The sequence below is a fragment of the Elaeis guineensis genome, chromosome 5, assembly GCF_000442705.2.
Source record: "Elaeis guineensis isolate ETL-2024a chromosome 5, EG11, whole genome shotgun sequence".
Classification (NCBI taxonomy): Eukaryota; Viridiplantae; Streptophyta; class Magnoliopsida; order Arecales; family Arecaceae; genus Elaeis; species Elaeis guineensis.
Window position 1 is genome coordinate 12619012 of NC_025997.2, and position 25714 is coordinate 12644725.

Genomic DNA, 25714 nt, shown 5'->3' on the forward strand with positions numbered 1-25714 from the left:
TTCTCTCTCCAAAGTTATTCCTCTAGGATTAGCGTAGTGAAAGGCTCTATTTTGATGATTTTGATCGAATTTAGGGAAGAGTCTGATTTTAAGTGAGGTTTTGATTTGAGATTTGTTTAGATTTAATTTTGAATTAAAATTAATGTAAAAATATAATTTTAGATAATAGGCACTGAAGAATCTCCTAGAAGTTAGTCGATCCATTCATTCAGTGCTCCGTGAAAGGTAAGTAATGAATCATCTTCTCGAGATATTTCATATTTATTCTGAAAATAAATAATTATTCTCTGAAATTATGCATGAATTATAAATTTGAAAGAAAAGTACTTTTGAAATATTATGGTACGTCGATTATGCACATGTTCAGTGAAAAATTATGATATATTATGATACAAAGTATTTTGATACAGATCGGATTTATGCTCTCAGCCTAACTATGTTTCAATGGGCCACGCCAATGGGGATTATACGTTGGTACTCAGTGGACCCTGCCAGTGGGGGTTGTGCGCTGGTATTCTGTGGACTCCGTCAATGGAGGTTAAACGTTGGTCATAGTCGAGGCTGTTGAGTTACGAGTATTTTGAATCGAATCGGATTTATGATTATATTATATGTGAATATTTGAAAATATTGGATTTGTATTAAATCAGCATGAAATATATTTTTATGTTTATTTGCAATATTGTTCTTGAAAATTATATAATATCTGAAATATCTAGTTGAGATATTTGTTACTTACTGGGCTGTCTAGCTCATTACCTTTCTTTCTATTTTTCAGATTCAGATAATTAATTTCGAGCATGGGAAGAAATATTGAGACAGAACTTTTAGAAGCGAGATTTAGCATTGTCAATTTCATTGAACTTAGATCTATTGTTTTATTTTTAGTAAAATTTTATTGGATGTAAGATATTTATTTTAATTACTTGAATTAAAGTTGAATAATAATTATTTAAATTTATTCCGCTGTGATGCATTGATATCGTGATGAGATGCCTTGCATGTTTATGAAGAGAGTTCTTCATAAATATGCGGCGGTTGTCACAACCTCCTGCTCGCGATCTCGGACCGGGGGTGTGGCATCCATTCTTCTCAATGGATCGTCCGAAAGATGGTTCTACAGTAAACGAAGACTCAAGCAAGGTAGCCCTCTCTCCTCAATGCTCTTTATTCTGACAGCCGATCTTTTAGCCAGGTCTTTAAAGCTTGCACGGTCAAATAACTTAATTGAAGGGATTGGACCGATTGAAATTATAAGAGAAACCCAATGCCTCCAATTTACTAACAACACTCTAATATCCAGTGGCATCTCTACAAGATATGCAAACATCCTCAAACTAATTTTTTACTCCTTTGAGATACTGGCTTAAGATTAACTTCAACAAATCTAGTCTGGTTGGGATGAATCCAGCGGAGATGGAAAGTACAAAACTAGCAGCTATTCTAAAATGCCAAACCACTCATTTTTTTCATCAAATACTTGGGACTCCCATTGCATCACTGTCCCCTTCCTTCAAGCCAATGGGATTTTCTAGCAGAAAAATCTTCAAAAAACTATTTGGGTGGAAAAGAAACACCCTCACCATAGCTGGAAGAATAATATTGATTAATTCAGTGCTAAGAGCAATTCCTCTGTATTAGATAGCAGCTTTGAAAGTCTCCAACCCGATTATTCTGACGATTAACAAAATATGTTAGAACTTCGTTTGGGAAGATTGTCACAATAACCAGGACTCAGTAAGTCAAATGTCGGGGCAGTTGGCCCAGCATATGCCGTCCGAAAAAGTTTGGAGGTCTCAGAATTATTGACCTTAAAATCTTGAATCAAGTACTCCTGACGAAATGGTGGTGGAAATACTATGCAGAAATAGATAGACAATGGAAAAGGTTGATGGAATCAATTTACTACTCAAAAAAGTCTCCTGCAGAATCATCTTAATATTTGATCCTTACTGCTTCTCCGATCTGAAAAAAAATTTTAAAGATCTTTAATATATTTTGGTAGTCTACAACACCAACAGTTAAGAATGAAGGGCAAACTTCTTTGTGGTATGATAGTTAGGTTGATAGAAAAGCTCTGAGTGAAAGATATCCATCCTTATTTGCTCTTGCACTTAACCAAGATTTAAGTGTTGCTTCATTCCTTTCCAAGATCAATACATTAGCAAATTTTAAGCTACCGCTGAGCTCCACTGCCACTTTAGAATTCAAGGCTTTGTAGTTCCTTCCCAATAAAATCTATCGGTCATGACGACACGATCAAAAACATTAGAGATGGACTCCTAATAAAAACTTTGCAACTCGAACTCATTATCTCTTCCTCAAAAATAGAAGAATAATATCACAGATTAGGACTATCATATGAAAATTACCAGTACCAAAAAAAGTAAAAATGTTTGCCTGACTGTACTTCTACAACAAAATCCTCACTACTAAAAATCTTGAGAAGAAACGAATAGAAGGACTGGAGATTTTCCCTCTCTGCTTAGATCAAAAAGAATTTACAGATCAACTCTTCACCCAGTGCTCCTACTCTACTCGCCTTTGGATTTTGCTATCTAAATCGGGTAAACGATGTCAGATTCCTTCAACCTACAAAGATCTTTGGAACCTCTATTGATCGGCAGACGAAGATAAGGAAGAAACTAAAGCATGGGACCGTCTATTGGCCATTTTCTGTTGGTGCATTTGGATTGAACGGAACAAGCGTTTATTTGTATTTAAGGCCCGATCCTATCTAGAAGTCAGAAAATCCATCGCTTACGTATATAATGGCTGGGCGATAAGAGATGAGAACCCACACTTTAGGCGTCTCGGCCAATTTCTAAAAACTATTGGGTGCTGAGGACAATGGGCTATGATCAGGTGCTGAGCTTTTTTGTCAGATCCCAATGAAGTAGGTCAACAGATTTTTTTCTGGTGCTGAGGCTATGGTCGGGCTTGGGAACAATCCAAAGGAGGATAGATGTTATGCAACATCAGACCCTTAAGATGATAGGTTTTCAGACTCTATAATAGTATGTCAAGCCTTCACATGCCTTCCTTCGGAATCTCTTGCCACAGCAAACCAAAAGGTATAAAAGAAATTATTAGATTTTAAACCATCACTGTAGCTAATGGGATATCTACATGCAATGATGTTGTAGCTGAATATGACTCGAAGGAAAGGGCGAGTCTGTAGGGAGAGAGTCTCCACTTGCTTTCTTTTTCCGCTTCCACTCCTCAACCAATGCTTATGCAATAACTTACTTTTTAATTCTAATTAAGATGATGAAGAGAGCAGCTTACTTCCCTCATTTTATCTCAAAAAAAAAAAAAAAGAAAGAAAATTAAGCATGTTGCTTAGCTTGTGAATTTTGCCTGTAAATGGTCTAGGAAGTTGACGAAGGCATTGCGGAAAAAAAAAAAGCGTTACGTGGATTTTATGCTAATATTTGAATATACCTATTCAAAAGGAAGGTTTCAATCAATTATGGGAATCATGGAACAGATTCAATGACTTGAATTTGAAGTAACTCATGCTTCTTATGACCTTTATGGTTACCAGGTCATTGTCACTCTAACAATTCTGATTCATTTGCGGCAGCCACCATATTTACGTAAAGGGTTTTGCTTAGTGTATCTTGAATGAGCACCAAAGCGGGTCTTATGTACTATACTTGCTTGGGAAACAAGGGTGGGTATGCTAAGAGGTACGTGAGGCATGTCTTTTTTTTTTTACTAGTGCTGGAAATATGAAGGGGATTTTACATGGATGATAGCATTTGATTTTGATATTATACAAATGTGTATAAAGATATTAAATTTTTTTGGAAGAGTTATATAGATTTTGATAGCATAAAATCAATGTAGTTTGCTATTTACTGAAAACCAACAGAATTAGTTAGCAAAATTGCATTGCTTGGATAGTGAACGGATCAACAACTTTTCCAAAACTATATAAATGTGCACGCAAAAATTATGTACAAGCTATGAATCGTACTCAATCCGGTTGGTAAGTAGGCCTACTCCACAAGAAGTGAAAGCCAGTGGCCTGCACCATGGATTCAACAAAGCACTTAATTGTTAAATTTCATTTGTCAAAGTGTCAACAGCATGTTGTTAAATCTAAGATCATCTTGAAGCAATTTACCTATAAATATTCAATGAGCATGTCTGTAACAAAATAAACAACACAAATTTAGGGCGTGTTTGTTTTTGTGTGTATGTGTGGGTGACAAAACTTCGACTCAGAGGAAGGCGAATCATTCGCTTGATGAAGGACCATGGCATGTGTTTGGTGGCATTAATAAATGTCTCAAGGTGCATGGCAAACGTCAATGTGAAATTATGTTCATTGTTATGGAAAGGTATACAATAGAAAATTATGAGCGGAAAGCTAGATCAATTGACGATGAGTCTTCATAGAAGTTCATGGTCATGATAAACGCAATTCTTTTTCCATGGCATGGACAGCCAACCATTTTGCAAACTTCTGATATATATGTACGTACGTATGCATGTATGTATGATGTAAAGACTGTTGCATGATCTGCACATTCATGTAGCTAAAGCTCATTTATACAAATTGATATGTTAAACATCATTCTTATTTTGCTTTCTGGCCCTCTTAATTATATTCATATTAGAATTGTGTGGATGCACCGGTTTTATTAGAAAAAAACACGTTGCTTGTGAATGCTCTTTTTTTTTTATGTTGGCCAGGGCTAATGCCCACCAAAAATCTTTCATGAGAAATTCTTTGTGCATCACGACGGTACAGAACTTCGTGTACCATCCATGATAATTGGCTCATATGCGAGGTCGAAAAAAAAAAAAAAATTATGATATACCGCATCTCAGCCCTATGCATGAGTCAATCACCGTGGACGGTGCACAGGGTGCACAAAAAATTTCTCATCTTTCTTTTATCAGATAGGTGTATTGGGCGTTCACCATTTCAAGGCAGTTATGGTTGGCTCAGTGCCCATCTAATTTCTGGATTTAGTTGCCTGAATTTGAGCTTGGTTGACAGGCTACAGGACAACTGGGCCGCCCTGGTACGTGTGCATTCGAGGGAAGCTATATCAGAAATTTAATATATGGCTCATATATACTCATTCTCTTCCATGACATTTAAGCATTAAAACGATCCACACGTGTGCGTTGCTCAGCCTTGCCCGGCTGGATGGATTAGATGGAGGTAGAATGGGTTCTCAAATTATTTGTATGTTAATTATTTTTGATAACTAGGACTGGAGGAAGCCTAATGAGGATGAGGGCGAGATCAAACAAATAAGACATTGAGCACCCACTTATCGATCCAACTTGCTGGTTCCCGCATCATTTATATAGCGAAATTCTTTGTGCACTGCAGGCGGTGCACAACGCGCGCATTGCCGGTGATGATTGGCTCATGACACACGGAAAAAAAAAAAATCTTCCAGTTCTGTGCATGAGCCAATCAGACGGTTCTACACAGCCCGCGGTGCACAAAGAATTTCACCATTTATATAACAGTTATAACTACGTCGCGTAGTGGGTTTGGAATGAAAATGGAATAGATGGGCCCATTAGGTCTGGGCCGAGAGAATTCGCTAAGTGGGCTGAGGGCTCGCCTGTCCTAGCTCCTATCGCTATCTACTGCTTAGAGGCGGTGATTGGATCACGCGCCAGGGGGGCCGGGAGGGAATGGTGGGATGGGTGGGCGGAATAAAAAAAAAAAACCTACTCCTTATCCTGTGAATGTGACACGGTTGGTCTCAAATGACGTGGATGGCCGATCTAACACCACCTCCATAAATACTCGTGCCACGCCCACCAATCTGATCTACTACTTTCCACGGTTTCGCAATCCCACCAGCATCACAAATTTCTAACTTTCAATAAATCAATAAATCAAGAAAAGATCAGCAAGAATTTGCGGCTCCTACGAACCCGCTCCGATCTCAATAGAATCCCTTTTTGTTCCGTCGGATCGCTTCTCCAGGCACTGCTGCTGTTCTGCGACGGAATCCACGACTGCTGCCCCTGCGGCGATCGGCACGCGTACTCCTCTTTCTTCTGATTCTCCTTCTTCTTTCTCCTCCTTCAATCGATGTCGCTAGCGTTTCTTTTGATTTGATCCGAGTTCGTGCCGTAGGTCGTGTCATTTGGTGCAATTCCTCTGGGATTAGGGTTGGTCCGGTTTGAATTGTGGGAAGTTCTGACGACAGTGGAAGGAATTCGGGGCCGATGGATAGGGTTAGGGCTTTCTTGATCCACTTTGGCGGATATCTGGACGGGTTTAGGGATGGTCTTTATGAGAGAGGTTGGTGTTTGAGGAAGATTAGGGTGATTCTTGAGCTCTTGTTATCGCTTATAGATTTATATGGTGCTCAATTCTTTTCCCTTCTCGGTATGGACAACGCGAAGGAGTGTTTTCTTCGATCTTGTTCGGCTTCTTGTTTCCACGAAAAGGTTCGGTGTTTTTGAAGTATACTTCATTCCAGGACAATTCATGGGTAATCCTTTAGACTTCCAAGATCAAATTATGGATAGTTAGATCCACAGTCTTGATGTGAAGTTTTAGGAGAATGATATTCTCAGCTGTTCAAGTCATGAAAAGTGTAATTTGGTTTACAATGTTGAAAAAGAAACAAAGGAACGGGAAAAACATATGAAACTCTTCACTTTTCAATCAAAGGATTATTTGAGATTCTCATTTTCAGTACACAATGATTTTTTTAGCCATAATATATCTAGAGTACAAGTTTTTCCCTCTGTGACAATTTCTATAGATCATGTGAGTTGTATTGGCATTTAGTTAATGTATGGATTAGTTAGTTCATAATGACTCTTTAACTTAAATAAGTCTGAATGTATCAACAAAGAGTTGCCTTTTCTTGTACAGAATGATGTTTATCGATACTGAATGAATCATCATATATTTATGATGAGGTCTGATTTGCCCATTGTGTATGGAGGAAATAAAAATAGAGTTTAGAATGGTCTACTTGTGATATGCTGCCTTTTTTTATTGGCCTGTTCTCTAGCCTTCGTAATGAAAAAATTACAACAGTCCCCCATTATTTTTACAGTAGTGCCTTGTATTAATGCAGTGAAAGCTCGAGCAGTATGAGTTCTGTTTGTCCATTTGCTAAAGCAGCTTGTGCTGATGGTGGCTGTCCTGTGAAACATGAGAAGCAGAGCAGACAGCAGGCAGAATGTGATGATAAAGTAGATACGAAGAGCAATGATTCTGCTTCTGTTGATGGTGGCTGTCCTATGAAACATGAGGGGAATTACAATAGACATAAGGCAGAATGTGATGATAAAGTAGATACAAAGAGCAATGATTCTGCCGTAGTATCTCCAAAATGTCCCTTTGGATATGATTCTCATACATTTAAGCTGGGTCCTCTAAGCTGCATGATTTGCCAGGCATTGCTTTATCAAAGTAGTAAATGCTTGCCCTGCTCCCATAAATTTTGCAAGTGGGTAGTGCATACAGCATATGACATGTCATGCACTTTTCTTGTAGGAAAACAATGTTTAAATGTTCTTACCTGCCACTTGTTTCAACAGAGTATGCATCTCTCGCTTTAAGGATTGTCCATTGTGTGGTGCTGACATAGAGAAGATTGAGCCTGACACTGAACTTCAGGTCACTGTTGATCGCTTCATTAATGGCCATGCTAGAATCAAGAGAGTCAGTGCAGATGGGCAAGAAGTAGATGGAAAGAAAAATGTGATATATGGGGATGTTTCTATGGAGAGGGGGGCTTTTCTAGTGCAACAAGCTATGAGGGTGAGTAAAACAAACATGAGGCTATTATCTGGCCAGTTCTCTCTCTGCTGATATTCTAAAATTGAAAATTATAGCCTCTATCTAGGTTAGTTTAGTAATATCCTATCTGTGCACACATCCTTGTACAACCGCCTCATAGTTAGGCTTTCTGTTTTATCTGCAGGCTTTCCGTGCACAGAATATAGAGAGTGCAAAATCAAGGCTTAGTCTTTGTGCAGAGGATATCCGGGAACAATTACAGACATCAGACGACACATCAGATTTATGTTTGCAACTTGGGGCTGTCCTAGGAATGCTAGGGGACTGCTGGTGCATCTCCTTTCCATGTTTCCTCAATTTCTGTTTTGAAATTTGTCAAGTCTGTGCTTCTAATACAGGCTTTTACATATTAACACCAAATCAGTCTTAATTAATTAGGATTCTTTTATTAACAAAGATATAACTTGTGAAAAAGAGGATTTTGGTGCAACAGTAAGCAAGCTCCATTTTGACCTGGAGGTCATGGATTTGAAACACAGAATAGTCTCTCCACATTTGGGGTAAGGCTGCATCCATCTAACCCTCTGCAGACCACGTAATGGCTGCACTAGGCTTCCCTTTTTTAACATAACATGTGGAAACTTAAACTGCATTTTTTTCAATAGATCTATATGAACTGATAAAATCTATTAGGACTTGCATATGATTGTTCATATTTTAGTAGTATCTCGATCCCTTCATTTTGAGTAATGGCCCTTAGCTTTAGGTAAATCGAATTGTTCTAGCTGGAAGTCTGATAGAATCTTGAAATCAGCAATATTCTTCCTCTGGACACTAAGTTTTGAAAGAATACAGGCTGCAGAGGGTTGGCACTAGGCAGGTTCCAAGAGGGCAAAGCAACCCCAAAAACCATAAAGTCAAGGGGGAAAGACTGAGAAACATAAGCAATATTTTTATCTACATGCTGAAACATAAAATATCAAATAAGGTTTTTGTAGGTCAATGAGTACCAACTTGGGAAAATTCAATACTAATTCATAGATCACTCTCAGTCTGCATACTTGAACATGATAAATGACATTGAGATGGGTCTCGAGGTGGTTCCTTGTTTAAGTTTTTGCTTTGTAGAGCTCATCTTTATTATGGCCATTGTGTTCTATCTGAGATCAAGTTATTTGTGAAGTCATCCATATGTCCTTCTCATGCTTCTAGAAAAGATCTATACATTGACTAACATAATTTCATTGATTCTAGTATGCCTAAAATGATTCTGAATTGCTATTTAAATCATGCTCATATTATCATTATTGCATGTTAAAGTTACGTGCGTGCATGATTGCAATGCAGTCGAGCAATAGGTGATACTGGTTCAGCGGTCACTTATTATGAAGAGAGTGTTGAATTTCTTTCAAAGCTGCCTGCAAAAGATCTAGAGGTTGGTATTTGGTTTTTAACCTTAAAAATCCCAAAATTTGAAACATCATATACAACTTGTTGTTGGCTGTTGGACTCAGCAAGCTAATCTAACCATATATTCTTCTACAGTTGGTTCACACTCTGTCAGTTTCATTAAATAAAATTGGAGATCTTAGTTATTATGATGGAGACCTGGAATCTGCAAAAATTTATTATATACGATCTTTGGATGTTCGTCGAAATGCAGTCAAGGAGCATTCTAATGCATCTTCCCAGGTAAACATTTGTCCTTTTCCTATTACTTTCATATCATTAATTTCTTCATGGTAAATAGTGCAATAGTCATATCCCTTTTTTGAAAGTTCAGTTAAACCAAATAACTTATTTACAGTTTGCTTTTCCATATCCATGTAAATATGATGCATGCCAACTCTAACTAGCATCTTTATTTAAAATTTTACTTGCATGTCAGGATTTTATTTTCCAGTGTTCTTATGGTACTGGGTGTTTTCAAGTTTTGGAAATTACCAACTCTAATAGCTGATGGTAGGGCATTCTTTTGATTGTTGGGGTTTTCATACTTCAGTTTGAGTCATACTAGTTTAGGTTATGCAATTTTATATTAACTGTAGACAAGTTTTCAGGTTGATTTTGGATTAGGTTCTGGTAGCCTATTTTAACTAGAAGTATATGGGAGAGAGAGTTCAGAAATTATCTAGACAGTAGTATGAAATGAGGATGCTAGATATGCATTCTAAGCAATTCCTTTGAGCTTTCAAGGGTAAAGAAAAAATAAATTTAGTTGTTTGGGATGTATAACCCAGAATTTATCCATCCTACCATTTTAAAATTTTGACTCCTATAATCTTTTACCTTGAAGGATAATTGAGTTCAATAAGCCTATAGAGGTACACACTTTTATGGGAGGATCAAATAACTCAAACTAAGATATCCAACTGACTTAAATGGTGAAATAAAGCTATATTAATTAATTAGACTTAGTATTACTACTTGGACATGTCTGAAATTATAGTTGTTGGTGGTGATATTTTGATGTCCTTGTATGATGGTTTCTTACTCATTATTCACTTGAAGCACGATTGAAGTATGCTTCTCATCTTTCATGTTATTTCAACCTTTCTTTTTTTTTTTGTGGTTTAAAAGTAAAGGAAAGATTTTTATGATCTGCATGCTGATCCATGATCCGATCTGATTTGACCCCTTCTATGATTTATGATGTGATCCTGATCTTAACAAGATCGCCAGCACCTATAGGTCTCAACTTTTGCTGGCCTAGACAGCATCATGCTACATTCTTTTGGGTCTCAAAGCTTAAGATCTCCTTCGGCAGCTGCTTGTGGCTGCTATTACTAAAACTTGGCTTAGCACTTTTGGATAATTTAGTTAGTCTAAATCCTAAGCCTCATCTGTTGTAGCAACAATGGAATTGCCAATTTTCCTCTGAGTATGTGCTCGATATATGAGTTTTTTGTGATCATTTTTAACCTTTGTCATCCTTTTCATTTTTAGTGGTAGAGTTTAAATATTTATATGTAATATCTCCTTTGAATGAGTTATTTCACTTATACAAAATGGCCACTTTTTTAGTACGTGACAATTCTGATCTGACCTCTATAATGTCAATTGAACACTTAAGTGGGTCGTTGTTCAATTTAACTCAATTGTGTCCTAAAGATATTGTAGGAATATACACTACATGCAGGGTTTGAGATGGTCTCCGTGTAGGCCAGTCCACTTCTGCTTGAGCTCGGCCTGGATTAATTAAGTTTGGTGCCAAGCCTAACCCTCATTTTTTCATCAAAACCATTCTTGAGCTTGGAGGGCTTGCTAGGCACCAGTGCATGTACTGAGAGACTCAGAACCTTGGAGCAAGTGTGACTAAGCCTGGAGGGGATGCGGAAGCTTAGCGAAAGCAGGGGCTGTTGAGGTCCCAATATGTGCAACTGCAGGTACAAGGGATGAAGAGAAAAGCCGTCTTAGAGGAGGTTGGCCAAGATTGGAATGCCAACATGTGATTCAGGGGTGTAGTGAAAGAGGCGAAAGATGTTGAAGGGCTGATGGGCTATGTTACATGGATTTGGGTTCACCTACCAAGTGTGTGCTATCTAAGCATCAACTCCTTTTAATATATTAGAATTTCTTCTTAGGGAGCCATGCTCAAGTGTCATACCAATATCCATGTTGAAGTGTTGAGTTAGGTACTTTAAAGGTTTAAGCTAAATCAAAGGGTTTGATGAATGTAGTTGGTGGGCGTAACTATGGGAGAATGGAGGCAAGCAAGGTGGTCTTGGAGGGTGTGCAGGTGAGATTAGAGGGAATGTAGGTGAAGAAGCAGCAATGGCCTACCGGAAGAGATGGAGGATGGTGGGTGGGCATAATAAAAAGGCTAGTAGCTGGAAGCCGTGGATGGGCATCATACTGATATCCATATTTAAGTGTTGAGTGTAGTACTCTAAGCTAAATCAAAGGGTTTGAGGAATGTAGTTGGCATAACTTTAGGCGAATGGAAGTGAGAAAGGTGGTCTTAGAGGGGTGGAGAGACTGAAATTAGAGGGGATGTAGGTGAGGAAGTAGCAGTGGCCTACTGGAAAAGATGGAGGATGGCAAGTTCGCATGATAAAAGGGCTAGCAGCCTTGAAGATGGTGGATGAGGTGGATAATAGGTTGTAGCAAGTGGGAGGCCTATTTGGCTGGGGGTACTTGTCATGGTTATGGAGAATGGAGGGGCGAATGACTGGTGAAGATTAGTCGAGGTGCTATTGAAGATTAGATGGGAATGGATACAAAGGGGATAACTAATGCTTCCTATGTCTGGCTTAGTGGCCACTTGGCTTGAAATTTATTCTAGCTGAAATTTAAGTTCCAGTCCACCTTGGGACAATTAAGGATTTGATATCTCTAACTTGTGATCCAGGTGGATCACAAGAACCGTTTGGCACTATTTAGACATCCAAAATGCTCAATCAAACAATTTTTGTTGTTTTGAAAACTTTTGACTGGATTGCTTCTTCCGATATGAGAGGAATTAGATGAAATGACAGAAGGCAAAGTTAATATAAAAAGTCGAGATACGACTCCAGGAAGATCTTGCTTTTCCATGATTATTTTTATTTTTGCTTGCTATTTAAATGAAGTTCTGATCTCTTCGAATTGGAAGAGGAATTTGACTCAAATTCTACAATGGCAAACCTCACTAGCTTAAATAGAGGATACTTGTAATAGCTTTATTCATCTTTAATGAAAGTAAACCCTACTTTCAAAAAATTTTAATATTCTTTATTATTTTGTTGTAAGTGATTTCAGTTGAGGGGGTTATAGCAAATTCTTGTTCTCCCTGACCTTATCATATAGAACACATTTTTACCCTACTTGCAATTCAATATGATTGTTTTTATTACTTAAAACGCTGAAAATAATGTTTTTCTTCCATCCTTAGGCCTTTCATGTAGAAATTTGTATTATATCAAGATGTTAAGAGCAAAATTTTGGTTTTCTAGGAAACTAGGTGAATGCTATGATGATGAGAGTCATGAAAAACCTCTTTCTAAATTTTGAATCTGACTTGCATGATTAAGAGCCTGCAGGGAACCTCACATGGAAACCGAAGTTGAAGTTATGTTGATAACTTGATGTCTACATGGGACTTCTGTGTTTTTGCTGTAGTTTTTATTTTTTGAACAAGGCATGCAAATTGTTTGATCTGTACATTTTGGGACCTTAACAAATCCTCGTGTCAACTGTGAAACAATGCAAAAATAAATTGAAAAAATTGGCGTCACACAATATATCATATCGAGCACTGGTATGATACTGTCGGGGCTGGCCCCTAATCAGCATAGGATTTGTACTGATACTATAATTCTTTGATTAGAAGGGTAATTAGCATAAATTGCTCATAATATATAATTTTTGAAGTTTTTTCCCGTATCAAGAAAGGAAGCTTGGTGTGAATTGCCAATGACAATGAACGTTTGTCATTTGAGAAAGAAATAACCATTGTGAACATTCAGTATGTATTCTTTTTTATTTTCTTTAGCTACGTAAAGAAGTGTTAGCTCTTATCTTTAGATCTTCATGGTTATACTGATTAACCCTTATATAAAGCATGCATCATCTTTAGAAATCTTAATGGTTTGGATGTAGTAAACAAGTATAATTATCCTTGTCTGATTCTCTCACCATGATAATAGGTCAATTGATATAGGTGACAGACTATAATACCAAAGAATTCTCTCGCTCTGTGTGTGTGTGTGTGTGTGTGTGTGTGATGTGATGTGATGTGATGTGATGAGAGGATATGGTGCTAACTTATTTTCATATAGGTTGTTGATCTTGCAGTTTCTCTTGCGAAAGTTGCTGATGTGGATAGGAATCTTGGCAATGAGGATGTTGCAATTGATGGATTTCAGGAAGCCATAAAGTGCCTCGAATCTCTGAAGTTGGATTCCAATGAAGCTGGTTTAGAGCAGCGGGTAGCTTCCATCTTTGGTGGCTTTGTGCTTTTGTTTTCTATCTCGTTCTCGCGCGTGTGCACGTGTGTTCGTTCTATACTGACTTTCCTGATACTTATATGCAGTGTCACTCGGTACTCGATTTCTTGCACAGCCAGCTTGCTGACAAACAGACTCCTGTCTCCAACTCTTCTGTCTGAGGAGGCAGCTAAAGATGAGCAACCCATCCTGTTCAACAGCTGGATCTTCACAATCATGGTGGATGAATAACACATAAACTGAGATATATGCATATTCTCTGCTGTGTTCCCACCTGGCATGTAATTTAACTTGCCCACACATGGTGAGGATCTAACATAACCATATGTTCATGGTTCTCTGCTACATGGTCATTTAGAATAAGCATATTCCTGTGGTTGGGTAGCTTTGTGTTGTGCATCAAGTGAAGCTATATTAAGTGTACGCCATTATCCTTCGCTCGATATTTCATACTAAATGTACAAAATACATAAAGGCCAATTATGATTTGGCATTAGTATTCATAATGTGCTTGGTTTGTATTTTGATCATTCAGAAAATAATATTAGACCTTAACAAGGTTTAATTTAAATTTGCAGTCTACCTTGTTATTTTGGCAAGTTTGTTTTCGGGAGTTCCTCAAGTTTTGTCCACGAGTGTGTAGGGACATACCTTCATTCCAGCATGCCCTGTACGCATTCTGTAACCTTATCAATCTTTAATTTTTGTAGCTGATAGATCTTGCTAGCATTTTGCACCCTCAACTGGTTAAACATTAGTACCAGGATCGTGGAAGGTTCACGGTTTTTTTTCCCTTTGCCACAAAAGATGACATAGAACTGTCTTTAATGGTCGTCTTGCTGCTCTCGTTGCTCAGCAATTTTCAATCTCATGCTGATAGGCGGCTGTGGAGATTAGCAGCTTATCATTCATTTGTTAATAGCATTCTTATATATTAATATTTAAGCATAATTATAAATGATTGGACCTTAGCGAAAAAAAATTATAAATGACCGAATAAGCATCGCTGCTGGCATTTGTTGTCAACAGTGTCTTAACTCCACACTGGCATCAGAAACCAAATGAGAAGGCTCATAATAAAGAGTCGTATTGTGCAGCCGGTTAACCAGCATAAATGAAAAGAAATGGATTGAACAAAAGCCAATTCATATATACAACTAGGTTATAAATAGGGACGCTCAGAGAAAGCAAAATATTTATCTGAGAGCTGAAACAATGGGACAGCTTGAGAGATACCCAAAGGTGAGATGATGATCGCTTACATCCTCAAGCTACGAGACCTATCTCAAATCTATCTTGTTGCCCAATGGGGTATGACTTCTCTGTAAGCAAAAAGGAAATCGTGTGTTTTTGCTCCCACCCTGTCCAACTGCGAAGATCATCCAGGTCAGTTCACGGTCCCAGTTCCCAGGCAATGTTGAAATAAGATCCTGAACCCATGGCATCAGCAACCAGAGTACCAGAAGGATGAAAACAGCAATCGTTCCCGTCTGCTGCACTCATGAGTCATGACCGGCGAGACACTGAGCAACCAGGAGCAGCTCTCAAGTGGCTGGGGCCTACTTGTACCGCTGCATTTTTCACTGCTCTGCTTAGAATTTGGTACTTTTTGAACTGTATGTTATCAGTAGTGAACCATACCAACGTAAATAACAAATTTGCCTTGCCGACAAGAATTTTATGATAGCTACATAGAACATTTTCTTACAAAATAGAATATACACCTTCCTACAAGACAACCTAAAGCAAGAATCAAAACTGAAAAAACATGGTAAAAAACGAAGAACCATTATAGAGGGTGCTGAGTCCTGTAGGTCAAGATGATTACATATACGACAAAAAACCTGACAAAAAAATATTAACATTGCTTCAGAAATCATGAGTCGAAAAATGACTCAAGCATATGAACAGTTCACAATCACACCAAATGGCAATCAGAGCTCTGAAAGTATGGCAGGAATGTAGTGAGAAAGCTCGGCTGTAAGGGACTGAAACCCATTAACAAGTTGCGTGTGGAAGTCCTGATCTTCTTCACCAATCAACCTAAAATGTACCCGGATTGCACGCTTGCAAACAGCCATGAATTCGAGTAGTGCAGCAATAAGCTGCTGCAGCTCTTGTGACCGAAGCCTGTTCGCAGGTTCGCCCGACAAAAATGCTGTGCACACACTAAGTACCCCACTGTTCACCTGCATTATGAGGTAAATATCAGAAGCAAGTTTACGGTCCAAACAAGACCTGCTCAAAAACCAAGTGGCATGCCGGAGCCAATACCATTTCCAATGGATCTAGGCCTCATCTTCAAGCCCGAAGGGCTGGACCGAGTCTGAAATTTAAGGCCTCCATTAAACAGATCAAGCTTGGGTTTACATCAATACAACCCGAGCCCGATATTTATATAATATATTTAATATATATAATATAATATAACATTATATATATTATAATAAATATAAAATATATATTATATTTTATATTTTATATTTTTTTATCTTCTCACTTCATCTTTCCTCCTACCCCGCGTTGGTTCCCCAGCTCACCCCCACCCTTACAGTCCCACCTCCCCCTTCCCCTTCCCCTTCCCCTTCCCCAGAAAGCCTAAAGCCTGAATAAATAGCAGGCTCAGGCCTGGGAAGTACACCGGAACGCTGGGTCAGCCAGACTCAGGCTTGAAAAAATTGAGTACCTTAGGTTGAGGCCAGCCCAGCCGACCAGAGTAGGTCTTAAGTCCAAACCTTACCATGAGTTTGAGATTAGAACTTCATCAAGACTTTCAAACAAGGTGCTGAAAATGCAGTACAACTTGAGAAAAATACCCCATTATCACATGAAAATGCTGCATCTTACCTGCACTGCAACACTGCCTTGGAGTATCCTTTGTAGACTTTGAAGCCTAGGGAGTTGGTCACCTTCTGAGCTTCTAGGTTCTTCGAGCTCAGTTCTCAGTGCGGCTGTCCTGGTTTCAATCATTCCTATAGCATTTTCCACTGGAGAAAACTCTAGAGATTCAGACTTGAAAACCAAAAGTCGATTTATCAGAGCAGGAAAAGAACCCTCGGTTTGTAGTACAGTGCGCCTCTTCCACTGATCTTCTAGCCCTCCCTGTGTCTTGCCATTTTTCGTGAATGGGGTGTCAAATAGAAACCGGTCAAAGACACGAGCACGTATAGTCCCAGTAGACAGAGAGAAAATTCTCTCCCTTCTACTGCCCAGGTCCTCATCCTCCATAACAGGATCAACAGCTGTTATCTGTAAATAACAGACGCCAGGCTGTAACTCCTCTGCATTGACTTGCCTAGAATCTGGTATAATATGCAGGGTGTGATTGCCATCCATCCTGGATTCGTATATGTGACTCAGCTTTTCCATTATGTCACCTAGACGCACATCTCGTGGCTCCCTGTACACATACTCCTTGCGGTCCAGCTTCCCAAACCGGTCGCCATAAAATCCAACCCGGTAGTAAGTAGCATCTATAAACGGTATTGGGCTTGACTCCTGTTCAAGAATTGATTCATAGATATTTGTGAGGGATGTGTGGCATTTAGCAAGTTGCCCATATGCCCTCCTGCTTTTATAAACTGGAATTATGAGTTCCAAAATACTGGCACAAAAATGATACAGCTCTGCCTGTGCAAAGAGCTTATTTGCAAGTTGAAGGTACTTGACAGCAGAATCCACTGTCAATTTTGATGCTCCATACCCTTCAACCTCAGCTGCGGATGCCTCCGCAGTCACTGCATTGCTAACCATGGGGCAAATCTTACGCAAAGAAGCAACATGTTCTCTGCTCCAAACAGCATCATTCCTTCCCACAAGGGCCTATCAAAGAGATATATAGGTGATAGAGAACTCTGCAGATGGAATAGGTGAAAGATTGCAAAGATTAAATGGGTCATGAACTGTAGTACACTAACCTGCATGATTACACCAGCTACCGCAACTGCACATTGTGCAGCTTCAGCCCATGACTGCATCTCCTGATGTGCATCGCATAAATGCAGCAACCACATGATGTGAAGATCTGGAACAGGTGCATAAGCCATCGCAAGTTTATAAAAGCTCTCCGCAGCGGCATATCTATCTACAGTCATTACAGAAGCCTGCAGAGAAGCACCATATGATTTCAGAATAAGACCTACATGATGGAATTTGCATTATTACTTGTTATGGATATATATCAAGAACATGAAGTTACTTTAGTCTATTTATTATTCATACACTTATTTTGAAAATTTAAACAGCAATGAATTGGCCTGACAGTGTCACTAAATACAGCCAATATGTGTTGCAGACTTGGAGGCCAGAGCCCCTATGCTGAACATTGATCAGTAAGTACTGTTGCAGTAAAGGGTCAAGAGGTCGAATGGCTCGGATGGTTGGATTAATTCCGCGCCTGTATACGTAAGGTATTATCCGCTTTGGCTCATGACCATCCTTACACTTCAGTGGCCCTTGATCATTTAGAGCCTCAAGCTTTTATCCTTTAAAAAACGTCTTATGTGGGAGAGAAGTTTCCAATCCATATAACCATACTCCCTCTTAACTCGTAACCGATGTGGAACTAAAGATGCCCTTCCCACTGCCACAACAGGTACCATACAATGCTAGTTGATTCTTATGCCATTCATTTTAAGGAGATCAGACACGGATAAAACTAGAGTGTAGAAGAAAAACAAACAGCTGAGGGACGAGCATCCCTGCAAATGTGGGCAACTGATGCAATAAGAAAAATGCTTTGGATCCAACCCTGGTTTTGATTTTTTTCAAGAAAAAGCTTAATTTCTATGTATCATGCAAAAATAGGTGCATCAGACCACAACCCCACCTTGTATCACCCCAGCAATGTAAACTGCACCAATTTCCATTATTTCATATGACATAAACCATTCTTTTTCAGTACCCTGGTTGGCCACCATAGCATTACTTTAAGAACAATCAAGAATCCATGCAAAAATATTGACTTCCCTTTTATTTCTGATAATGCATCAAGCTAAATGGAATAGTTTTATCGCTTACCAAAAGAGCATGCTCCAGGCCTGCATCAAGAGCCTGGACAAGACTATCAGATAGATGTTTGACCTCTAACCAAGACCAACGGTTATCTGTTGAACCTTCAGGAATTGCCTCTAGTGCATTGCCAGAAAGTCCGCAATCTTTTAGTAGTTCTATGCTCCTACCTTCATCTGCCATTTCCTCCAAGGATTTCCTAAGACGCCGAGCTTCACCACTCTCTTCAAGAGATCCATCGGACTTCATCTGAGTTACTTGCACATCAGACATCAACTCTGATAAGGTAATCATCAGCATGACCCTCAGCCGTGTTGTGTGTGTAAAATAATAGAATGAATTCTGTAGACACAGAAAAGACTCTGATCAGAATTTCAGTACAAACATATTCCTAGAATTTCATCTGAAAGCCAATAACATACCCTAACAAGTATCTGTAATCCAATAACAGCCCTTCGCCTGATGGAATCATTTCGAAAAACCGCAAGTCGTAGAAGATGAAATGCAACTTGCTTCAAGAAGCGATCATTCTCTCTGGCCATCAGAGTCGCACCATGAAGATTGAATATATTGTTGAACACAGGAAAGAAAGCTTTCCAGAAGGCCAATGGTTGACTTCGAGAAAAGAGACCCATCAATATGGATGTGATGCAATCAAGCTTTCCATAATCAGTAGCAATACTATGAGATGCAGCAGCAACTGAAAACTTTTCAGTCATCTCCAAAACTTGAAGGCTGACAGCAGTGCTTAAATTCTCTTCCCAAAGTTCCTGAATGAAATTGTGCAGGGTGTCAAAGCAGCTCCGTAACTAAGAAATGACAAATTTAGATTAAACCACCTCGCCAAACATACCAACTTTTGCCTTAATATTGGGTGTAGAGACTCTCTTAATGCCCTGCTTGTAGATCCAATTCTAGAAGATTGTGCTTGCGCAAGTGCTTCCCTTAGAGAATATGGTTGATTAGGTGAGCTTAGCTGAGGACTGACTCTGTGCCACAAATATCCATTTTCGGGTGTTCCCTGAGGCTGCATAAATAAAGAATTTATTCAGCAAAGAAAAAAGAATGTTACATCAATATCAGGAAAATTGATTGAATGGCCTTTCAAACAAATATATCATCCTGCTGTCACTGCACTTGTCAAGCATTTTATTGTGAATGTGCATAATTGGGAGCATTAGTAGCAACCCCCAACTCCCCCCCACACCACCAAACAAATATATATAGTAAGCAAATATCACTTCAGCAGATGTTTTTCCTTCCCCAACAACAAGTAATGAAAATGTTCAGAATGATATGCAAGAGGCATATCAATCAAGCACTCCGAGAGTTAAAATGTGAAAATCAGGATGAAGAAAAGCCGGATATCTGATGTAGGTATGAAATCAATAATAGAAGTGTTAATAGTAGATCCAATAGTTTGGCAAATCAAGTGACCAATAGATTGGCAAGTTGTCAGTTTGAGTATATTGACCCAGTGTATGCAGGGCACAGGAGTCAAACAAACGAGCAAAGTGTAAACCGGAATACAAGCAGGGCACGGGAGTTGAAAGGAGAAGAAATGTACGAAGTCAAATATTAAACATAAAAGGGTTTCAATGGACAGCTGATTAATTTGATTATGTTGCTCAAGGCATCATTGTTGAGGAATCATGGCAAAGTGTGCACTAAATATTATCGCCCTGCTGGCATCAATCATATTGGCTGACAAAATTGATCCTAATTTAACTCAAAACTTTTTGAAAAAAATCTTACATAAGCTGTCAAAACTGCTTAGTAAGAGGATAAAAAGATGTTATGTTGAATTACAAAAGTGAGTTGAGTTGAAAACATATATTGGCAACATAAATGTCCTACACCAAGACCAATTATGTGTTTTGCATACCCCAGGGTCTGTCTCGAAATTCTCTTTCTACAGTTCTACCATAACTTGTGCAGAAACCCAAGCAGCCAACTTTATCTGCTCAGTTAAGAGTGAGAAAGGCATGTTTACAATCATGCCTACTAGGAGAGTTGGTGACAGAACTTATGTTAGGCAATTTTCATTAATCACGGATTTGAGTCATAAGTGACGAGGAAGATTGCTTGCATTTTCCAGTCACATGAGATTACAGACATTTGGGCCTCTATAATATCTTAAGCACCGGATTGGAACTATATCAAGCATAGAAATTTCAGCTAATAGATAAGCAAGCAAAACATACTCTAACTTCTTGGCGGGAAGCCTCAGACAGATATGTGTTGATTGTTGGAGAAAGCCTATCAGAATACTTGGGAGAAGTAGGTCCTTCACCATCAGGGCTCCGAGAACTACAGCTCATCAGCATGCTGTCTGCTGGTCTCTTGTGCTGTGATATAAAGCATACAGTAACAGCTTAACAACTTAACAAGTCAGGATGCAGCCATGCCACCATCAAAAATGGATATTTCGGACAGCCAATTAAAGCAAACGGATTTGGACCATAATTATAGATAAAAATAAAGTAATGCTTGGCAAGCATGTCTCCACAGCAGTTGAGTGTGCAAAACAAAAGGGAACAATTTATGATGACTCGACTAATTCAGTGGAAACAAGCTCGGAGAGAGAGCTGTTTAAAATCAACAATGCCATGCAATGATATTCAAGGAGGATCACTAGACTCAATGTAGACCACTTTGTGCAGGTTGAGGGAATTACTTCCTTCTTTCCGATCAGATCAAATGACCAAGAAAACATAGTTATCAACACAATGTGGTTGTTCGATCAATTGACCGTACCTAATAATAATAATGATAACAATAATAACAGTAACATGATTGACAGTGATGATAAAAATGATGATAACGGCAATGATGATAACCAACATAATGAGATATTGCTTGAAAACAAACCTCAAAATGTATGAGACACTCTTCGAGGAGTTTGAAGAATAATCCGGTTCGAGCAATACTTTGTTGCCATGCCTTGACAAGGGATGCATCATCCAAATTCCTTATAATTTGCAAAATAACAATTAACACTTCACGCTTTTCAACAGCATTTAAATTATAGAATACTGGCATCTCATCTAATATCTGCAATTAAGCAATCAAACATATTAGAGAATTCAAATTCATTCATTAGCAACAGCAAATATGACAAAATAAATGGCTGAATTACAAAATCTTCATCAATTTGTATGCAATTAAAAAACATGATCTTGTGTTTTCCTTTTAAAATATGAACATTTATTGTCAAATGTTAAAGCCATCAATATATAACAGGAATAATTAAAGTGCATGATGTGTTTATGCAACTTGCACCATGGTTTCAACTTACAGTCATATATAGGCAACTGGATGTAAGAATTGATGAATGGCAAATATAGCAATGCAAAGACACGATACATTTAGTCAGACAGGAACTAGCAACATACCCTCAGAGCCCAGGGCTATGCAAGCTTTTGAATCCTTGCGTGAGGTTTTATGGTGGTGCCAATTATAACAAAAAAGGTATTCTGTTCATGCATATATGGTTTCAATTTTCCTTGTGCATGAGACCATATAGGAGCAGCTGGGAAAATGCTGACAGAAGTTTTACAGCCTACACAAGGCCTCCATAAGATATCATTAGCATCATCTGCATACCAAGTTGAAAAGCACATCATCATATGTTTACATATTCTGATACCATGGGTATATATGGAGGCATCCGTGGTGTTCACACTGAACTTTCTCATGAATCTGTCCCTCATTTTCATCAAAGTACATCAGATAGTTTAGATATCTCTGTGATGTAGCTGTAAAGGCTCGTACATCATTTTGATGTCTTGGTTTATCATCTTTATTATTTCTCCTTTGCAACACAAACACTTATAACCATAATCATAAACAATATAGCTCTTTAAATTTCATGATCCGTTGGTATTCCAACTTCTTGAATCCTTTCAACAAATTATATGCATGTTAGCATAGGTCTTCCTCTTCCTATTTCCCAATCCTTCAATACATACTCAAACTCTTATCCTTAATGGATCCTCCTTGGTTCTTTGGCAGTGTATCTGGTCCAATGCCTACCCAGCCACCTTAGCATTCAATTTATCATTACATTACACATACATGCTAGGTTCTGTTTATCATATCCCCGAACTGTGAAAAAACAAAGCAAAAGATTCCGACTAATGGAGAATCAAAATAGGCTGACGCACAGAATAATTCATATTTTAAATTATGCCTAAGAAGATGAAATACATTCAGAAAATCAAGGTATTGTATTTTCAGTCCAAAAATCTCAAAGTTTTTTTTTTTCCTTCACCCAACAGGTTAAAAAATGAATGTTAAAAGAAAAACAAAAAAAAGAAGAATTTTAAAGCAAATATTTGTAATGCAGCAATTTTTGCTCATAAATCATATATTGCAGGCATAAATCTTGATTAGAGACTAAATATGAATAGTTATGTAAGATGCAGAAATTAGATAGAAAAGATATTTACATAAAGCAAGAAAGCATCATTTTGTTTACCTGTCCAATGAGAGGAAAATATAACTGAGCAATGTATAATTTATCATCAGGTTTTTGGTAACGAGAGTCAAATTCATGCTTGCACATAAGGACCACCAGGATGCGAGCTGCCTACATTCATGAAAAAGAAAAAGAAACAAAAAGAGGAAAATTTATATTAAAGCCTAGCAATGCAGAAAGACAAAAATATACCATATAACAATTTGTATTTAATAAAATGAAAATACAATATATGATCTATATCGATAAAGATCGTATGATTTATTAGAGATAAATAGCTCACTTTTGCTCGTTGTGATACATCATCATGATCCAAGGTGAGGAAAATCTCCTGAATTAGAACTGAAGAAAGATAATTCCTGTGAAAGAAAGGAAGATTCAGAACGAGAACTATCATGAAATAAATGCTTTCTTGCTTTCTCCAGTGTTCTCAGGACATGACCTTTCAAAGATGATAGCGAACATTAGATATAAATTAGTTGGTCTTAGAAATAACTCAACTTTCTTAGACAACTGTATCTAAAACAAGGAGACAGAGAGTGGCCAAGTAAGTTGTCTTTGGTGATAACTGGAAGGAAAATTAAAATCATTAGGTTCATGAATTATGTATGCATGTGTGTATAGAAGATGCTCAAGCAAAACTAAGAAGTATGATTAATGGAATGTGATATCTGGATACCTCTATTTCTGCTTTCATTTGCCACTTAGAGTATCAAGAAAGATGAGTTCATTAAATTTTATTATCATTGAAACAAACAAAGGGAAGGAAAGGGTTTTAACTGCTTCCAAGAAACTCCAGACTTAGTTTGTCATGACCTGGCACAAGACATTTCCATTTCTGGTAAGTATTAGTAGACCAAGCAAATTGCAACATGGTATATTAAGCATTAATATTACCAACAAGCCTTGTCCCAACCATTTCAGCTAAAAAATAATGGATCTCAAGTTCATCAAATAAACATTTCTGGATCCCTTTTTTTTTTCTGGTGGAACAGAAGAATCATATCATCCTAGTGTAAATACAACCACAGGCATCAGCATAAATAACATCATACCCAATGCAAACCTGACCATACCCAAGGTTATGAACCATGAGTTGGGCATGTGTCCTGCGTCTAAGAGTGAACCTTCAATTAGGATGGATATGGATCTCACAGCATTGAACAAAACCTAACTGATCAGACCCAAAACAGATCTAATACGACCCAACAAAATTGGTTCAAAATGTACAGCTCTTGCCTCTTCGACTTAGACCCAACAAAGACTGTCCAGAAAGAGATTTGACATGATAAAGACCAAAGTGATGCATAAGATTTGGGTCTAAATCTTACAAACTAAATGCTAGTTTGTACCATGTCTAGCTCAAGCTGGTCCCAAACCCAACTTGACTCATTTACAGCCCAAATATAGAGCAGATAATTAATAATGTTAAACATTTTTTCCCTTCAAGTTGCAGGTCATTGCACTACATAAGATGAATTTAAACATGGACATACAGTTAATATATCAAGGACTCGTTTACATGAAATTCAAGTAAAAGAAAATAATATTTCCATGCATTTTCTGCATGATAAATTAATTCAAAACTATGAACATCGTTTCCTTCATTATGAGCCCTTGGGTGCTCATACTGATATAGGAGCACTCTGCAATGGTGAAACGATTGTCCTATGGCACAGTGAAGCTAATGAACAATAGTATCAGGATTCAATATATCAACTGAATGCAGGATGTAACAGGAAGAAGAGTCAAATAAATCTGACCTATCTGAAGGATCTCTCCCAGGCATTTCCACGAAAAGATCATGATCGCATATTATCTGCAAAAAGGTCAGCTTGCAGTCATGCAGGACTGATTGGCAAACTCCGGCAAACTTGTCCATATATAAGGAAACCTGAAGCAAATCAAATAAATTTTATGCATATAGACATGTTGAAGGAGAGAGGCCAAGCAATCTAATCTAGAAAATTAGATATCGACTTCACTTGTTATTTATTGACAATCATGGCCATAGCAGTGAACACATTCAGATGAACAAAATTCAGCTACAGGGGGGTAGTTTGAACAACAATAGTATTAGTAGAAGAAAAGGAATTCAAGAAATATTTACAGCATTCCATGGACCTGGAGAGAACAGAATTTTGTGATGCAGACATGGCAGAATTCAAGTAACTGAATATGAGCTGGATTAAGATGGAAACTTAAGCATTGCATAATGACTGTTAGACAAAATGAAAACAAGACTGATGCTTTGCTGAGAGGAAATACATGCTAAGATCGAGGTACTGGAATAAGCGCATTAACGTACATGAGATGTAACTTAGTGCCCTGCAAGCAAGATGACATCCATGATATGATAATAAGCTATGTCCGTTCCCTTCTTTCTTGTGAAGTGAAAGGAGAAAAACCATCAACAGCAACATTATTGTAACAGATTCCATCACTTGATTTAAATTCACACTACATAATCAGCACATGAACAGCTTGGTTGATTAGCTCTATAAATGTAATTTCACATCACAAATGCTGTTCCTAAGGCATGTAGGCTCT

General features: G+C 38.1%; 2 protein-coding genes across 4 annotated transcripts in view; one reads left to right on the forward strand and one right to left on the reverse strand.

The window, feature by feature from the left end:
* Positions 1-5805: 5805 nt before the first annotated feature.
* LOC140858079 (protein NCA1-like) lies at positions 5806-14251 on the forward strand. 2 transcript variants are annotated; one of them, XM_073257553.1, is made up of 8 exons: positions 5806-6027; positions 7080-7454; positions 7546-7768; positions 7932-8077; positions 9095-9182; positions 9293-9439; positions 13507-13656; positions 13761-14251. In XM_073257553.1, exons 2-8 carry the CDS (start codon positions 7096-7098, stop codon positions 13833-13835), a joined length of 1188 nt encoding a protein of 395 aa, XP_073113654.1. In that variant the 5' UTR covers positions 5806-6027; positions 7080-7095; the 3' UTR covers positions 13836-14251. The 2 variants fall into 2 exon arrangements, with proteins under 2 accessions (XP_073113654.1, XP_073113653.1); XM_073257552.1 differs by lacking the exon at positions 5806-6027 and adding an exon at positions 6047-6482.
* A 1195-nt stretch (positions 14252-15446) lies between these two features.
* LOC105044902 (guanine nucleotide exchange factor SPIKE 1) overlaps positions 15447-25714 on the reverse strand; it is a 30980-nt gene continuing 20712 nt past the window's right edge. For both annotated transcript variants that reach the window (XM_010922985.4, XM_073257554.1), the window contains exons 21-31: positions 24928-25058; positions 23448-23523; positions 23165-23275; positions 21556-21738; positions 20889-21032; positions 19538-19711; positions 19107-19454; positions 18694-19026; positions 17592-17777; positions 16522-17496; positions 15447-15863 (exon numbers count right to left, since the gene is read on the reverse strand). In XM_010922985.4, coding sequence (XP_010921287.2) covers positions 15609-15863; positions 16522-17496; positions 17592-17777; positions 18694-19026; positions 19107-19454; positions 19538-19711; positions 20889-21032; positions 21556-21738; positions 23165-23275; positions 23448-23523; positions 24928-25058 — 2916 coding nt within the window. In that variant the 3' untranslated portion in view covers positions 15447-15608. The remainder of the gene's footprint in view (positions 15864-16521; positions 17497-17591; positions 17778-18693; positions 19027-19106; positions 19455-19537; positions 19712-20888; positions 21033-21555; positions 21739-23164; positions 23276-23447; positions 23524-24927; positions 25059-25714) is intronic.

What these genes read in the sequence shown, in the direction of transcription:
- LOC140858079 (XM_073257553.1), top strand. Translation starts at nt 7,096, where the DNA reads ATGAGTTCTGTTTGTCCATTTGCTAAAGCAGCTTGTGCTGATGGTGGC. An exon ending in GGAATGCTAGGGGACTGCTG is followed by an intron (nt 8,078 to 9,094) that starts GTGCATCTCCTT and finishes ATTGCAATGCAG; the next exon opens with TCGAGCAATAGGTGATACTG. An exon ending in AAGCTGGTTTAGAGCAGCGG is followed by an intron (nt 13,657 to 13,760) that starts GTAGCTTCCATC and finishes ACTTATATGCAG; the next exon opens with TGTCACTCGGTACTCGATTT.